Source organism: Lissotriton helveticus, chromosome 10 (assembly GCF_964261635.1).
Source record: "Lissotriton helveticus chromosome 10, aLisHel1.1, whole genome shotgun sequence".
Lineage (NCBI taxonomy): Eukaryota > Metazoa > Chordata > Amphibia > Caudata > Salamandridae > Lissotriton > Lissotriton helveticus.
The window spans coordinates 60032100-60050571 of record NC_136071.1 but is presented as its reverse complement, the minus strand read 5'-3'; the positions used below and the strand labels follow the sequence as shown (position 1 = coordinate 60050571).

Genomic DNA, 18472 nt, shown 5'->3' with positions numbered 1-18472 from the left:
AACCTCTGACACAGTGTTTCGCTCTAATTAGAGCTCTTCAGAGAGGTATAGCTTTGTCCAGACACAAGGGAGCACCCAGTATTAAGTCAAAACAAAACCCTTTCAGGCATAGAGTGACGCATAAATTATGCAAAAAAGAAGGAGAGAACTCTGGGTAAGTCTCAGTTTAGGTGGAAAACAGCTCCTGTTAGAGCACTCTCAACACCAGCGACACTCTAGATCTGCTCACCTCAAATGTCTGTTTTTCTATCAAAGTTTTTAAGCATAGGATTAGACAGTGCTATCCATGCCGAGATAGAAAATGACAAAGTCTTTCGCTATTTAAACAGCAAAGTCTTTAAGCATAGGACTAGTACAGTGCAGTCCTTGCCGAGCTGTCAAATAACAAAAGCCTGGATAGCACTGTCTAATCCTATGCTTAAAAACTTTGATAGAAAAACAGACATTTGAGGTGAGCAGATCTAGAGTGTCGCTGGTGTTGAGAGTGCTCTAACAGGAGCTGCTTTCCACCTAAACTGAGACCTACCCAGAGTTCTCTCCTTCTTTTTTGCATATGTATATATATATATATATATATATATATATATATATATATATATATATATATTTTTTTTTATTATTTAAACCAAAGTCCTGACCCACCAATTGCCAGGAGGGAATACACCGCAGGCATAGACCTTCAAAGGCATTTACTCCAAAAGAATCAAGGTAGGCGGGTTCCCAATTCCATAATCGCTTTATTCACCCATAAATGGTACAGACAAGTGTCCGTCCCAGACACGTTTCGATTGCCTCTGTGATCCTGATCACATCTCACGCTGGTGCCTGACCACCACCTTTAAATTTAGTGCGTCCAATCACCGGAGTTATCGGTAATAGTGAGGAGTAAACATAGAGAAAATATTGCAGAGGGAGCACATAATTGAAAAAGAGCCCTTTTAACAACAATATAACTCGGGTAAAATCCACAGCCCTCATGATGATGATACTAATAAAACAAGATAGTTGATGTAATCAAAACGATTGGTAATATAAATTGACAATTCCTAATTGGATCCCCATTTAAACAAATACAAGGGACACTGATCCCAAGTACAATAGTAGCTATAGTGTTAAGTGTGCCCAACATGGCTAAATGTATGGCAAGTGCCAATTCCTGAACACATATAATAAGATACAAATACCATAAAAAACCCTTCAATGATAAGAGGAGTGTTGATAAAAAGATGAATAGGCATCATAAAATACTTAAAATGCATTCTAAATACACAATTGTTTAGAGAAAAACCCTATGAGCTGCATAAGATTAAAACAATGCTCTCTCAAAACATGTGTAAAATCAGTGTAATAAGGTGCTATGAGGGGAAAAAAACAGTGATAGTTGATAAAACACACAGACATGGATGGTGGGGCTAATGCAAGAGGTTGCAAATGTTTTCGTCCTTGACCTATAAAGTGCTAGTGCTTATATTGCTGTTGCCCTCAACAATACAGTGTATGATTTATCAGTGTTAGTTGTTCAAAAAAGATGTAGATAAACAGAAAATATCCGACATTCACACATGTTAGAAGGTGGTTCTGACACTATGGGCCGCCCGGATTTTTCGCTTTTTGAGCACCTAATTGTTGAGCTTTTACTCTGGGGGAGCTTCATAAGTTGGGACTCGCCCACAGTGAACTCAGGATGAAAAAGAATGCATGGGGATTTTACTGGTGTCCCCCTGGCTTGACAAGGCCCCTGCACAGCAGCTGGAGTAAGGGACACTGGGCCGGTTACATGCAGACACAGGTGTACATGTGTGTGCACATGTGTATGGGATGCGCAGGGGAGATTCCTAGCGTGCGCAGTCCAGGAGCAGCTAAAAAAAGAGAATGGTGTAGCAGGACTTATGCAGAATTGGGTGGTGACATGGAATAGGCTTTATGCACTAGGAAGGAACCTGCCAGGGAAAGTCAGTGTGTTTTACCTGTTTTCACTTCATTATTCCCTTATGAGGGTGTGGAGCCCATGGGCTAGAGTAACTTTCATATGGCCTACAGATTCCAGACATGCACTAATGTCCACTTTAACAGATGTGAGAAGGAGTATTCTGCAGAGTTAAAAGTCATATTTGTACTGCTTTTGGGTCATCCGGAAATGTCACATTTCTCAGAGTCAGCCATAACCAGGGCCTGGCTGATGGCTGACCTCAGCAGGAGGGATTGATAGGCTTTCTTTCACAAGCTAATGCCTCCTCTCCATGAAGAGAAGATGGGTGGGGCTACAGGCTCATCCATCGGCAGCTATCACTAGGTGCCAGGCTCCTGACTGCACCAAGGAGGGAAGGCAGCGAGTAGGGAAGGGGCTTTTTCAGAGACCGTGTGGCAAGAGACTCTGGATGACGCCATTTTTAACAAACCAGAGGCTGGGCAGGAAGGAGGGAGCAGGGGCAGTGAAGTGATGTGTCGCTGTTTGATAGGACAAATAGAGACTTCCTGCCAATCCCGTACTCAAGTTTTAAAAAGTGCTTGCACAGGAAGAGAAGCTCTCTCTGGAGTGTGGTCTGCTGAGGCTGAAGGTGCTGGAGCCTGGCGCAATGGTCAGTTGGAAGCAGGTACCCCATGACTGCCCCCAGGGTCCTGAACAGTGCCAGGAGAAGAGCCCAGGACCAGTGTGCAGAAGCAGAGGCCTCTGCGCAGGAAGAAGAGAGGTCCCGGAGGAGAGCAGGCGAAAGGCTGGTGGGGAGGGTCAGGTCCCAGGGCTGCCCCCAGCAGAAGAGAAGAGCGCGATGACATGCCCTATACAGGGGCCAGGAGCCCACCCTGGCCCCTGCCAAAGGTGGAGGCAAAGGAGCGCCGCCCCCCACCCCCACGAAGATGCCAGCTGGGGAGGTGAAATTGCCCAGAATGGGGGCCAGGAGCCCACCCTGGCCCCCTTGCCCCAAGTGATCTTGGGGGAGGGGGAGCACCAACCTGCCCCCCCCCAAAGAAGACAAGACAGGGAGCGCTGTCACGCTCCCTGCAAAGATAGCCGAGCGGGATGCCAGGAGCCCACCCTGGCCCCCACAGACTCCAGAGGGAGGGGAGCACCGTCGCGTTGCCCTCAAAGATGGACGGGGACCCATGACCCCATGCCATGGCCCCGAAGCAAAGTCGGGGTGTGCTTTCGAACTACCCGTGAAAATGCCCCAAGCGGAGTGCCGTTGCGCCCCCAAACAGGTTTAGGGGCCCGGGATCCCATCCCCGGGCCCGAGTGCAGCCGGACGAGCTGGTGAAGGTTTGCACGTCAGCCTGCTGGAGTGGGCAGACCAGAAATGCTGAGCTGGCTTCCGCGGCAGCACGCGCGGGGAGTAGGCGGGAGCCACCGGGGGTGGGATCCACAGGTGGATCTCCATCGGGATGGCCATGCAGGGCCCGAGGGGGACCGGGCTCCGCGAGAAGAGGCACCAGGGGCCCGGATGGGACCGAGCCCCGAAACTGTGCATAAGCGGCCGACACCACCTCCCTTGAGTAAGCCTCAGATTGCTCTGCAACGCTACCCTCAGAGAGTCAGTCGCTACAATTGGGTGTTTGGTTCCCAATGAAGGAAAAATGTAGTCATGTTATTTGTGCAGACCTCACAGATGCTGCCTCATTTTCCAACAACACATAAAAGCAGTTCTGATCATTCAAATAGTTGGAGGTGTTAATTATCATAAAGTGACATCCTTATGCAAGTCACCATACTGACACACGTTTTCAGAGGAACCTTCATTATGATGTAATTACAGAAAGTTATAAAGGCCTTCACTTGTATTCAAGCCGTTAGGCATTCTGGTATCCAGTGTTAAAATAAATGTGGAACCCAACTGGCACAATTGCCTCTCCCTATTGCCCCCTGGAATTGAGGGAGGGACTGCCCCAATTACAAAGTACTTCAAGTCACTGATTTTAGTGGCATGATGGCTTTAAAATGCCGGGCGACTGGGTAATTGGAGTCCGAGTGAACAATTGCACACAAATTCTACAATATCCGATTAAAAACTGGTAATTTTGTGCTGCCGATGTACATGAGATGGCATGTGCATTCAAGCACGTACACCGCAAATTCCGTCCAACATGTGTAGTGAACTTTAATTGGGACAGGAATATCACAAAAAGCTGTGCGGTACTCGGATACATTAATTCCAAACTTACACGCCTTGCAAGAAGCACATTTAAAAAAGCCAGATTTGGATAACTAGGTTGTGTTAGGACTAGAATTTACCAGGGCATCCCTCATTGAAGGTGCCCTTCTGAACGTAACGGCAGGGAGGTCAGATAACATGAATTTCAATGTTAGGTCAATTAGGATATTAGACCAATGCTTGTAAACTATCTTATGAATGATCTTGTCCTGTTTACAATAAGTTGTGATAAGTCTTATAGGTTGTTTGTCTTCTATTGTGGTCCCACTCATGGTTTCTACATCCTGTTCTTTTCTAGTTATTACACATAACTCACGGGTACGAGAGCTGACCTTGTCCAAGGCCATCTGCAGATTCGACAGTTTATAACCCGTGGACACAAAACGGTTTAGGGCTTCATTTTGGCAACGTACTAAGTCATATATGTCGTAACCGAAGAATTTCACTGCACGGTATTCTGTGAATATGATGGGGGGGTGGGCACTGATGGCATGCAATGTAGAGTTGCCAGCGGTGATCTTTCTATGGAGTTTAGTTTCTATCCTGTTCTCCCAAATAAACACCTCCACATCTAAAAATTCTACCCTTTGCGTACTAAGGGTGGCAGTGAACTGTAGGCTCATATTGTTATTTGTTATATCCGGGGTTCTATGTGTTCATGCTCTGCCAGTGTGTTCCTCCTTGAATGATGGTAGAGGGGTGAGAGCCAGCCTGCTGCTCAGCCCCTGTCAACTGTGACTTTCTGTGACAAGCTCCCAAGATTCCATAACGCATCATCACAGGAACATTCCACTGGTAGAGCATATGATAAATACCAATAAAGACAGGATACTACAATATTATTAATGGATGTTATAAATTAGGCAGCCTCGGATTCTGTGCCTTCCCATATAATAAAAATATCATCAATATATCTGCCATATTATTTTATGTGGGTGTCCCAAGCATCCTTGTGAGTTACCTTGAGGACTATACATATATTCCACCAAGAAAAATTGCACCACATATCTCTGTAGTTTAGTTTCTTTTTATTGTGAAAGAACAATTATCACCACCACCACCACCGACGTTTCGACCAAGAAAAAGTATGAACAGGTATGAACAAGCATGAAGCAATATGCAATTAAAAGTGGTCTTCCCATATCAGATAAACTGCACACTTCGCATCTTGCCTCAGGCATGCATCCAAAAACATCTAACACCCATCTTAGAGTGTCATTGCGATTTATTTTTGATTGCTCCCTTTGAATGGCTTTGAAAAGCTAAGGGGCTGATGTATACCTGCAAATACAAAGGTCCACCCTCTGCATTTACATGTGGGTGGACCATAGAGTTTATCACGGCAGAGACTACACTGCTTCCACTATGGTTAAACCCCTCCGACGGCCCAGGGGAGTCAGGGCAATAGGGGATATGGCTACATGTCCACCCGCCCAATTTAGATGGGCAGACATGTAGTAATTTTTTACTGTTCCTTACTGCCAGGTACTATCTGGCGGTAAGGATCAGTACACACATTATAATGCTCCCTCCACCATGGGTGAAGCCTCTCATAGGGAGGGTATGATTCCTTTTTTCTTTTCAAAAAGAAATTCCAGTTTCAGGGTTTTCGTTTTGAGCAGAAGAAAGGAATAGTGCTTGCTACAGGGCTACATCCTTCCGAATCAGCTCCATTGCAAGCAGTAAAATGTATTGACAGGAACCGATGTGACAGTGGTTCCTGCCAATGCCTTTATAAATGACTGCCAGGTAGGCAGTTATATATAGATCTGATGGACAGAGAAGTCTTAGCCTGGCAGATGTAAAGTCTTCCTTCAGACCAAGTAAGAATACTCCGTTCGCCAGACAATTAATCGGGCCCTACGTTTTCATTGCTAATTAAATTGCTTGAGCAATGTTCTTCACTCACACTGAGCCTGAACAAGATTGTAGAAAACCATGCTTTATTTTAATAATGGGGCCTACTCAGCTGTCCACGAACAATGGATTCAATTTTTTTTTTGTTTTTCTGAATATTGAGTTAATAGAACAACATATGTAACAATATCAAATCAAGGACATCGGAGAATGTGATATTGTGAAACATTAGTAGCTTTACAAAGAAATTTGAAATAACCAATGGCCATATCAGCAAATTACTAGTGATTGAGAAATAAAGTTAGTCAAAGCAATCAACATTCATTTTAGATGAAATGACGTAAGGCAAGTAGAAAATCTAAGGCTGCATGAGATACAAAAAATGAATTTCCAAGCATTAAACGAATTCAAACAAGAACAGGAATGAGGCATCAAGTTTCATGCAATCAAGGTTTTCAATTTTAGTTATCAGAATATGATTTGCATTTTATATTTCATCATTCATTTAATATTTCTAGTTATGGTGAACATTTATTTTTAACCAAATATTCTCTTGTATTCATCTCTGGTCTCAGAAAGATGATGTAAATCTTCGGAGCAAATATGCAGTAGAGAAGACCAGCACCAGAGGACAAAATTGCAAAAATCTCTACAGCTACCAGGTATTTTCCTTTTGTGCTGAGATAGGCTGGAATAAAAGAGAGCCAGACACTGACGAACACCAGCATGCTGAAGGTGATGTACTTTGCTTCATTAAAGCTATTTGGCAAATTCCGAGCCAAAAATGCAATCCCAAAAGTTACACAAGCCAAAAGTCCCATGAAGGCCAAAATGCAATAGAACATCAAGATGGAGCCCTCATTACATTCAGCTATAATTTTCCAATTGCCAGCACTGTTGTTAAGTTCTGGGAATGGTGGTGATGTCCCTAGCCAGATAACTCCAATGGCAAACTCTATAAAGGAGCAGGACAGCACAATGAGGTTGGACGTTCTAGAGCCTACCCACTGTCTTAAGCTACTGTTGGGCTTTGTGGCCTTGAAGGCAAGGAGTACTGTGATAGTTTTAGCCATCACACATGAAACACAAAATGAGAAGGATATGCCAAAGATCACTTGACGGAGCATGCATGTCACCCTCTTGGGTCGCCCAATGAAAATCAAGGAACAGAGAAAGCACATCATGAGGGCAACAAGAAGAATGTAACTGAGCTGTAGGTTGTTGGCTCGCACAAGAGGGGTCTGCCGATATTTTATAAAAATACCCAATGTGAAAGAAGCATTGAAGAAGAGGAAGATCGCGATCACAGCTAAAATGAAACCAAGTGGATCCTCATACGGCAGGAAGTCAATTTCCTTTGGCAGGCATCTGTTTCTTTTGATGTTTGACCAGTGGTCATCTGGGCACTTTATGCAGTCAATGGCATCTGAAGAGAATCAGAGAATATACATTTTAGAACATCTTATTGATGGGTCAAATGCCACATTTGATATATACCCTTTAAAATGCATGGATTGTTTTGCATTAAAATAATATTGTATCCCCTCTACTCAACTAACCACTACATCAAAGGGTAGGTACAGGTAAATAGATGTGGAGTTAAGAATAGTAAATACATACTAAATATGTAATTTAGTGTTAGGTAGATATAGTAGTTGTAATATTGTTGGAGGCCTATATTATTATTCACCTTTTTACAGTGTATTATATTCCACAGTTTAAAAAACAGTCAATTCGAACTGCAGAAACTTATTTTTGTTTTGGAAAGAACATTCAAGTGCAGCATGTTCTCTGATGATGAGATAGGTCTGCTAGAAAGAGATCTCTAGTGAGTGAGCCTGAGGCAATTCCTAGCAGCAGTTGCCACTGAAACAATCTGTGTCTCAGGTTTAACAACCTGAGAAGTCCTCTGAAGTCCTTCAGTCACCCCAGTGGTCAGGTACATCACTAGCATTTGGATGCTCAGTTTCCTTATTTGATGAAACAGTTGCCTGTAGGTACACGACTTTGGAAGAAGAAGATATCTGGATCTCTCTTACTGCTTCTATACTCATTGCCCCTACCTTGCTTGTCTTTGTTATATGTTTTACTGAATGCTGTGTTGTCTTTTATTCCATTACGAAAATATACATTCAAATGGACCAAGGGCCAGATGTACGACTCACCAATTTGCGAATCGCAAATTACGCCACATTTGCGACTCGCAAATTGGGATGTACAACAGTGTCTCAGACACTGTTTGCGATTCCTAATGTGGTCGCAAATTGCATGTCTCATTAATAATAATGAGGCAGGCGCAATTTGCGACCCCATTAGGGTTGGCTAGCACTCACAGGGATGGTGGCCTGCCCACCATGTCTGTGACTGTTTTTATATAAAGCAGTTTATTTTTTTTTAAATGCAGCCCGTTTTCCTTAAAGGAAAACTTGATGCATTTAAACAAAAGATCAATTAAACTTTTCAGTTTCATTTTTTAAGGGCAGTCAGTGGTCCCAAGGACCACTGCCTGCCCTTAAAAATATGTTTTGCCCCATTCACAAAGGGGAAGGGGTCCCCTGGGGACCCCTTACAGTTTGGGAATGGTTTACCACCTACTTGAAGTAGGTGGTAAATTGCGAGTGTTTTGCGACCGTAATTACGGTTGCAAAACTTTCATACATGCAAATGCGAGTCACTATTAGGAAGGGATTCCCTTGGCAAGCCCCTTCTTAATAGCGAGTTGTGAGAAGTTGGCCTGGTATATGCTGTCCACTAATTAAAGTGGGCACCTTGCACCAGTTCAAACAACCCTTATGGCGATTTAAGAAGTCAAAGATAACCATAGAAAGCTATACAAGTGGTAGCTGTGGAGAGCAGCCTCCAGGCTTAGTCTTGAAGGAATGTTAAGCAGCTTGTTTTACCAGAATGCAACCTTATAGTATTTGTTGAACCCGGCCCTTTTTGGCAGGTTCACCCCGAAACTTTTTGCTTTTGCCTAGCCTGTTTCTGTGACCTGGTGTTAGTGATTTTAGGTCTCTGCACACTTTTTCACTGTGGTCCACTGGAAAGTGTGTGAGCTCTCTGTGTATGTGTGGAGAGTGACCTGCCCTCCCATAGGAATGCATGGGGAATATGTGTGACCATGGTAGTTCCTGATGTGTGGGGAGTGCAGGGTCGAGTTTGGTATGTGCGAACTCGTGAGATTGAATGCTGCGTAATGATGTATGTGGCATGAATGTGTCTAGTGTGGAAGTGCCACTTCTAGACATGGGTGTGCGTGTGTAGTGAGTCTGCTGGCAGGTGATTGGCTGGAGCCTGGCTCCAGGAGTGCCTGGGCCTGCTTGTGGATTGACTGTCTGATTAGAGGGTGACAGGGGCTGGGGAGCCCCCAGGAGGTTGTCTGAGTCAGCCCGTGGTTGAATGACTGCATCTGCAACTAGAGTGGTGGGAGGAGATAGCACCTGGGAGTGAATAGGGCTGTGCCTGCCTGCCACAATGCTGGCTCCACCTCCTGCTGGGCGACTGACACCTCTGCCCCTCACACTGAAAGGAAGGAAGAAGCCAGGAAGCCCAAGTGCTCCAGCAACACCCAGAACTGGTTTAGACCGGGCTCAGGGCCCACTTGCACAAAGACTTCAAAGACTTTTTAGGGTATAAGAGAAGGACACCTAACAACAGATTTTCAGATTCTACAATCAAGAGGAACCTCTGCTGGAAGAAGGACCGCTGAAGAACTGAAGGAAGATTGCCTTGCTGTGTGCTCCAAGGGCTGACCTGTTCTGCTGTTCATCTGAAGCTAAGGAGAAGAAGGGACTTTGCTGTGTGCTGTGACCCTGCCTGCTTGACCTACAAAGACTTTGCTGTGTGTCTGAATCTCCAAGGGCCTGAGGAGACCTGGCCTCCTGTTTTGCAACCCAGGGACAGAAAGGTTGCTAAGGACTAAAAGACTCTGCTGTGCCCCTCCTTCCTAAAGCTGCTGTGTGCCATCAAGATCGGGGGCTGTTTGACAGAGTTTCCGCCATTTACCCGGTGTAGCGCGCTGGCTGCTCTCTGACCCGAGTGAGAGTGCCGCGCTAGTAATTGCCTGCAACCGGCTGCCGTGTTGGGGGATCGACGTGTTCATCGGCACGTGTGTGTAGTGGTGGCCGTGAGATCGGCGGCGTCCCCAGGGCCACATAATCCCCTGCGAGGATTTGCGGCTTCAAAATCGTCCTGTTAACTCTGGGCGCGTTTCAATACTTGGCCCGCATCTCACCGCCGCGACCCGGGGGCCTGAAACTGATCGGAAGCTGCGGAGACGGAGATCGAAGCCGCCGCGCTCCCATTGGCCAAGGGAAACAAGCCCCTTCAGTGAACGTCGTGCTGGGATTGGCCCAGCGCCGCCGCGTCATCTCCGAGGCCGCACACTGATTGGCTGCCGGATCAGCATCATCAGGGGATTGTCCCGGGAGCCGCGCTGTCATTGGCTGACTCCCGGGTGTATGCAAAGGCTCGTCTGTGGAGCCGCGACCTCATTGGTCTGTCCCCAGGAAGCCTTGTTGACGAACGCCGGAGCCGCGCTCGAAGCGGAAGAGTGACCCATCCTCGCCGAGGGAGCAACGCGAGTATTTACCGCCCCTGGCCTGCCTTCCCAGATCGAAGTGTCAAGCTAGCTCCCCGCCGCTCGCTGGATTGCCGAGAGCGGGCAGAGAGCTGACGGGACCGGCCGGGGCTTGGTGAAAGGCTCCTCTCTCGCCGAGGTGGTGCATAAAGGACCAATCGGTGAGGCGCCCTAGCACGGCTTGTGCAGAGCAAGTGAAGGGCTGACTTTGGCCTATAATACAGTGGCATTGTTTTTGGTGCTAATTTTACTGACACTGAGACTGATTTTTAAAGAGTGAAAACTTCCTAATAAGTAAGTGCAACCATCAAGATTTCATGCAACATTGATCAAAAGTAATCACCTTGTAATTGTTTATTTCTTTTACTGCTGCAACTAGATAAAGCTATATTTTTACATATATGTACCTGTGTGGTCTACCTTTGTGGCGTACTGTGGAATTATTGTGGTGATTGAGTGCAAATACTTTAACACATTGCCTTGGGGGTAAGCTTATCTGCTCGTGCCAAGCAACCTAGGGGGTGAGCAGGGGTTATCTACCGTGTATATCCTTTTACCCTGACTAGAAGTGAGGGTCCCTACTTGGTCACAGGTACTTACCTCTGCCAATTAGAGACCCCCAGTTCTAACAGTATTGATTAAATGAAAGGAAAACCACACAGTAGTTATAAAAATATGTATTTATTACTATAACCCTATCCAGTACGACACAGTATCTCCTACATGGAGATAATCACAAAGCACACAATTCTTAAGCAAGAAATGACAGTAAATAGCACTAATACACAGTGGGCCCGGGGGGGCAAACCATATACTAAGTAAGTGGTATAAGAACCACAACTCAAGTTCAGACAGTGTCCAGAGGACATAGAATTGCTAGGACCCCATGGTCCCACCCAGTGTGAGTTGATTGGGACCACAAGGAGTACGTGTGGAGTGTGGGAACACAACAACGTACTCCGTACAAGTCTATGGGAAAGTTGCGGTTGAAGTTTTAGATTTTAAGGACCCTTCCCAGTTGACTTTGAAGAAACCCCGTGGAAGACAGAAGGTTGGAGAGCCATCCCACCCATGGATACTGAGGTACCCAAGTTACCTATTTAGATCTGAAGTAGGGTCGGAAACCGCCATTGAACCAAATGGAGGACGGTGAACAAGAGCCACTGCTGGAAGGGAGAATAGTGTCTGTTGGAATCCAAACATAGATTCTTGTCAAGGAGTACCTGAAAGCAGAGAGGACAGAGTCTGGGTCACTTGAGAGTGACCAGGGGCTCGGTAGACGAATGCCCACTGATCTTGGTGCTTCAGGTTGGGTGATGGAGTCCTTGACTCTGCAGTTGCGGGGACCAGGAGATGTTGAGGACAACTAGGAGCTGGATGCGAGCAGTCCCGCAAAGTGCTGAGGGGTCGGAGTCCGGCGGGAGCACCAACAAGCCTTGGCAAAGGCAACCCACAAAGAAGTTCAAAGAAGGGTATGATTCAGACCAGAAAGTCCAGAAGAGTCACTAGTTGCAAGGAAGCTTAAGAAAATCTAAATTGACCCTCAGTTGGACCCACAGACCAGAGGCAAAGCAGTTGCAAGAGGACCTCGAGCAATTTCATCAAACAACAGCCCACGGAGCACTCAGTGCGAGGAGGTCAAAGTTCTTGGTAGGAAAGAGTGCCAGAGGTTGGGGCTACTCAGTGCCCAATGCACTTGTTCATGAAATGCCAACAAGCACATGCACTTGCAAATATACACGGTGCACAGGGGTTGGGGTATTGCAGGCCCCACGAGGGACACTGGCCTCAAACTCAGTAAGAGGGCAGCCACCTCTTGTGTTGCTGGACCCTTTGGAGTCCATAGGAGCTTGGGATCAACAGACCGGTCAGCAGTGTTGAGGTACCTGCAAATGCAGGGGAGTAACTCCTTCACTCCAAGGGAGATTATCTACGGTTGTCCTTGATGCTCCACAGGTCCTACATGGATCCTGGATGGTGCACAGGCACAAACAACGCACCCGACAGGGAGGGAGATGAAATTGGGCCCAAACGAAGTCCTGCGAAGTCCAGAATGTCCATGCGGTTGAAGTGCAGTGGTTTCTTGTTCAGAACCTTGTCCACGTTGAATCCAAGGATCTACAGCCAGGTAAGCACTTAAGTACCCATGAGAGTGTGTTGGAAAGATTCAGGGGACCCTCCCAGGGGAGGGTCTGGACAGTGGTGAGGTTACTCCCATGTCCTTTTTCGAGTTTTGCACCAGAGCAGAAACCAACAGCTCTCAGGACTGGTTTGAACAGGATTATGCACAGGGACACCAAATGTGCCCCTCATGCAGACTTTCAATCACTGGCAAGTGCACCCACCCAGCCCTAATACACTAACTCCTATCTGGGAGGTGTTCACACCTCACTGTGACAGGATACCTATTGTCCCGCCTTCCCCTGCTCAGCAGCAGGAGGGCATAAATGTGTCTCTGGTCAGCAGCAACCATTTTGCGCTGTCCGGGACTAGAAGGCTGGTACTGGGAACACCAGGGACCCTACGAAGCTCGCTTCTGAGGGGTGGAATCATACATCTCAAACCGGTTACTGGTGTTGGGGTAATATTTCCAACATGTTTGACACCAAACACGATAGGGTTTGTTTCAGCCGTTTTAGAGTTGGTGATCATGCGGTCGCATAATGCCACTCTATACTGGTATATGGCTGATTCACTGACAACCCAGGAGAATGGACTCCATAGGCTGCAGGTGTGTCCTGCTCATGCAGGGGTACCCTGTCACCTAGAACCAAACATCCTGCCTTCAGGATTGATTGTAAAGGCCTGCTATAGGGGTGACTTATAGGTTTTAAGTGCAGTGACCGTTAGATATAGTAAACCTATATCTTAAGTAAATGGTGCATGCACCAACGTAGACAGGCTGCAATGGCAAGCCTGTAGTTCCATTTTGCATGATCTCTCATGGGCGGCATAATACATTATGCATCCCAAGGGAGAACTCTTAGGTACCTAGGGATTGAGAAGGGTACCCCAGTATCCAATCTGGAGAGTACCTAAGTACATATCATTACAATTTAAGGAGAAAGCAGATAGACTGGGGTCCTGTTTTGCAGGATCCCAGTAAGACTAGTCAAAAACAGCATCACATCAAGCAAAAAGTTGGGGTAACCATAAGAAGTAGATCCTTCTTTCCTACACGAGTCGCAATACTAATTTTTCTGATCTGTAAATTTTACAGAATCACAAAATGAGATTTATACATTGATATGCCCTAAATTGCGGTTGCAAACAGGCTATATGCTCATTTGCGACCGCAATTTAGGGTCATACATCTGGCCCTAAGTGAGTAATTTAGAGGCAGAATGGAACAGCTGCAGCAAATCAGTGGTCTTTTCTATCAATTTAAGTTTGTGGACTTCCTAACTTACGTAAAGGTGGGGGACCCACTCAACTTCTGATGGTAGAGACCTAGCTGCATCTACTATTGGAACTCCTTTCTCAGTTCCTCATCAATTACTGAGCACCAGCGTGACATCATCTTGACCTGCTGCATTAAAAAAAAACAGTGCCCACTTTAGGATTTTCTTCTAAAATATACAAAATATGCATAGTGCAGTTTACTGAAATGATAACTGTAAGAAAGTGGGTTGCTGGCTGACTGGAGTATGAATACTGGTCAAGCAGCAACCACAATCCTAGTAAGGGTGAGGCACAAACCAGCCCTAAATTAACCTGTGCTAAACTCTCTGGTAGCTTTGCACAGAGCAGTCAGGCTTAACTTAGAGGCAATGTGTAAACTATTTGTGCAACACTTCACACAGTAATAAAGTGTAAACACCACACAAAATGAATCCCACACCAAGTTAGAAATATAGAGTAATTCGTAATAAACAAAATGAGACCACAGCAACAAAATCCAATCAGTAGAACAGGGAATATGCAATTTTAAAGATTTTTGAGAAAAAAAGAGCCAAAACACACAAAGCACCAACTGTGGATATATGGTTGTGCCAGACCGGGACGATGTCAAAAGTTCATGCTAACCACAATGGAGCAGTGCCCACAACAGGAATCTAGTTCAGCTCGATGAATAGAGTACCTTGAATCCTGTTTTGAGGAGCACTGCGAGGATCCGCTTTGAAGATGCGTTGCACAGCCAAAGCGATGCGTTGGTTTCGAGATGTGGCGAGACTGCAGTAGGAGGTCTTGCATCAGCGTCAAGGATACCGTTGATTAGGGCTTGTGATGCAAAGTCTGGCATAGAGAATGCGTTGTGCAGAAGTGGTCCTGATGAGGTGAAGCACTGTTATGAGATTAAGGTTATTGCATAAGTACCGATTCACGCAGCAGTGGGTATGCGTTGGCCCTCCTTGGGGTTGTGCAGCGCAGTAGAGGAGATGCATTAGTTCTGCTGAATTCAGAGAGGCTGGCAAGCACCTTAGGCCTGCTTCCAAGGGTCCAAGACTGGGAGGCTCCACCTGGTAAGGTATACTCATAGTTGGCAGAGTCCGGGTGAAGGTACAGAGTTGGTGGAAGCCTGTTCTGTCCCCTTGGTTTCAGATCAGGAGGCCAGTCAGCTAGCCTTTGGAAACACTCTGGGGTTCTGGGTTCAAGAGAAGTAGGTTCAGTCATTCTTCCCCAGGAAAAAAAGGCAGCATGTCAGTACAGCAGGGCAGCAGTCTTTGAAAGTATCAGTCCAGCTGAGTGGCAGTCCTTTCAGCAGCACCGTAGTCCTCCATCCTCACAGAGTTCCACCAGTCCAGAAGTGCACTGAAGAGCTGATGTCAGAGGCCCAGTATTATATGCAGTTGCGCCTTTGAAATGGGGAGCAGTTTCTAGAGGTATGCTTTTAAAGTGCATAGGTGCCCTGCCTCCCTATCCCTGTCTCAAGGCTAACTACAAGGGCTATGCAAACCTTTGTGTGTAGACAGGACACAGCCTAATCATGTGTTAGTGGGACTGGGCTCAGCATCTCCCTCGTCATCCTGTCAGTGAATGCCCATCCAGACAAACCTAAGCTCCCCATTGTGTGTGGCTGTCTAGGAGGAGTCCAACTGTCAACTATACCCAGTCATGTGACCCGGAGCCAGGCTGCTGGCACCAAATGGCAAAGGCAAGAAAATGCCAACTTTCTAACCCCTTTTGTACCGCTTTGTTCGCCATAAGTTGGCAGGGTATGCTCAGACGTTGAGTCCCTTGCTCACTTTGCCACTGGATTCAAGCAAGCCTGGCTGAAGACGGCTGGAATGCCAGAAACCGGTCCTAGGAAGCTTGTTTCCGGGCCAGGGAAGGCATGGCTTGGCAGTTCGGGCTGGACTGTTCCCATGAGGCACAGGGTCAGACTGATTTGCATATGGCCAGGTATGAACTGGGGTGGCAGAGTGGGCTAAAGAATGGTGATGGATTAAACCCAGATCTGTTGACTGGGTGTGAGTGTTTGATTGGTTCAGATGCTCCGTCCATCACCACCCCCTTTTGTACAACTTTCTAAAAGTGGCATTTTCAAAATTGTAATTTAAAATCCGACTTCACCATTAATTAGAATTTTTCATTAAAATTCCAAAGACACCAAACATGAACTGGGTTCCTGCTCTCATACGTAAATTACATTGTATTAAATGCAATAAGGTAATGCCAATGTTATCCTATAGGAGAGACAGGCCTTGCAGTAGTGAAAAGTGAATTGAAGAGTTTTTACACTACCAGGACATGTAAAACTTAAAAGAACATTTCCTACTTTTTAAATACATTGCACCATGCCCTCTGGGCTATCCAGGGTCTACCCTGGGGGTGACGTATATGTATTAAAAAGGAACTTTTAGACCTGACAAGAGGTTTATTTTGACATGTCGACGTTGCACTTTTAAACCGTCGCAAGCAGGCTGCAATGGCAGGTCTGAGACGTGTTTAAAGTGGTACATAAGTGGATGGCACAATTAGTGCTGCAGGCACAATTGTAGCATTTAATTTACAAGCCCTGGGCACTGATGGTGCAATTTTATTAGGTACTAACGTACCCGTCACGCGTTGCTGAGATCTTATAAGAAAGGAATGTTTCTGCTGCTCAGAAAGAGAAGTATCTCTCCGACATCCATGTTATTGATTTACTCTGCTTTGCTTATCTGATACTTGTATATATGTAAATAGGATGTCATTTAGTATTAACAGTTTTTATATATGTAAATAGGATGTTATTTAGTATTAAGAGTTTCCTATGTTTCCTGGTATTGGCCTATATCTTCTGAATACCTCAGAATGGCCTTTTAAAGTTAAAGTTTAACTTTTTTCTCTGGTTTGTGTACACTTTCAAATGATACTTGTGCCTCGCACTCGATATTGGCCCCTGTGTCTTTCACCCTAGACTACTTTCCCTCTGGTTCTATGTCGAACCGGATTAGGCCTTATTGCATTTGGTATACTTTTGAACGCGAGTGCGAGAGCACAGCGCTTACACGCTCATACCTTGCGCCCCCATCACGACTCGGGTTCATTCCCGATCCCGCACCGTCGCATTTGGTATACTTTTGAATACGAGCGCCAGAGCACAGCGCTTACACGCTCATACCGACTACTTCCCCTCCGGTTGTATGTCGAACCGGATTAGGCCTCATCGCATTTGGTATACTTTTGAACGCGAGCGCTAGAGCACAGCGCTTACACGCTCATACCTTGTGCCCCCATCACGACTCGGGTTCATTCCCGATCCTACACCGTCTCGCCAACACTCCGTCTCGGCACAACAAAGACTGATTCAACATGTTTGTGCAGCTTCTCCGGCCCCCTCAATGCACGTAGTTGTGCCTCGAGGAGGGCCAGGATACATTAGAGGAATTTCTCTTAGGACGGCCGGGTTACATTATGTGAATTTACATTCGGAGCGATTCTTGATGGTCGTTCGTTTGAGAAGAACGGTCTTGATCATTTTGTATTTGAACAGCTTCTAATCTTGCTTTATTTTTTTTAAAAATGCCAGAAACCTTCTTGGGAGTGTACTCAACAACTTCCCAAAGTTTCATGGTGATCGGATGAATGTTGTAGTAATGCATAGAGGACAAACAGACAGACAGACAGAAGATTTACAAGTCAATTAGATATGTCAATTGAGTCTGTTGGCTCAGTGGACTAGTTCCTCCACAGGTTCAAATCCCAGTGGGTCCACTCAGCCTCTCATCTTTTCTGAGGTCGATAAAATGAGTGTCATTGAGTCATTGAGTTGGGGGGTGAATGTGCACTTTACAAATACACATGTTATGTTTATTCCAATTCTACCATGTTTTAGGGTGAATAAACAAGCACTTTAGCATTGGATAGCAGGGGTGCAGGACACCGAGTCCAGCCAAATTGAAGTAAAAAACAAGTTGGGGGGAAACAATGCCCAGAATGTCAGGTCTGACAGCAGTCCATTTGGCATGCATTTTGTCTTAGAAGTCTCCATCCATGTCAGTAGAAGCACTTTCAGTCACTTCACATAGCCCTTTGCCATTTTAATCCATTCTCATTACTTCCTTCCTTAGGAGGTCTACCAAATCGTCTATATCAAGTATCCCAAAAAGCAGTCCGAGCTCAACCCAAACAATCCAAAAATCTCACATCAAAATGCTAACTATTGTAAAGTGATTGAAATAACTGTTCACCCAATTTAACAATTACACTCATGGCAAGAATCTCATAGTTGATGCTGAGGCTGCCCTTTCACACCTGCCGGGAAAGAATCTTTCATTGCTGTCATCTGGAATCACCTCAAAATTTAAGTGAATTGGAAACAAAATTGTATCTAGACTTTTAGGCAGCTTTTGGCAGTTGAATCATATTCTCTCATGCATTTTACACCTCTGAGGCATTGGGAATCCATGAAAGGCTTTGGAATGATCTCCTTTCTTGAGAACTGCACATAGATCATCTGGATTCA

At 45.7% G+C, this 18472-nt stretch overlaps 1 protein-coding gene across 1 annotated transcript in view; it reads right to left on the bottom strand.

The window, feature by feature from the left end:
• Window positions 1-230: 230 nt before the first annotated feature.
• Window positions 231-18472, bottom strand: part of LOC144783889 (extracellular calcium-sensing receptor-like) — a 90608-nt gene continuing 72366 nt past the window's right edge. The window contains exons 6-7 of the mRNA XM_078662632.1: window positions 6545-7428; window positions 231-317 (exon numbers count right to left, since the gene is read on the bottom strand). Of these exons, the coding sequence (XP_078518758.1) occupies window positions 231-317; window positions 6545-7428 (971 nt within the window). The remainder of the gene's footprint in view (window positions 318-6544; window positions 7429-18472) is intronic.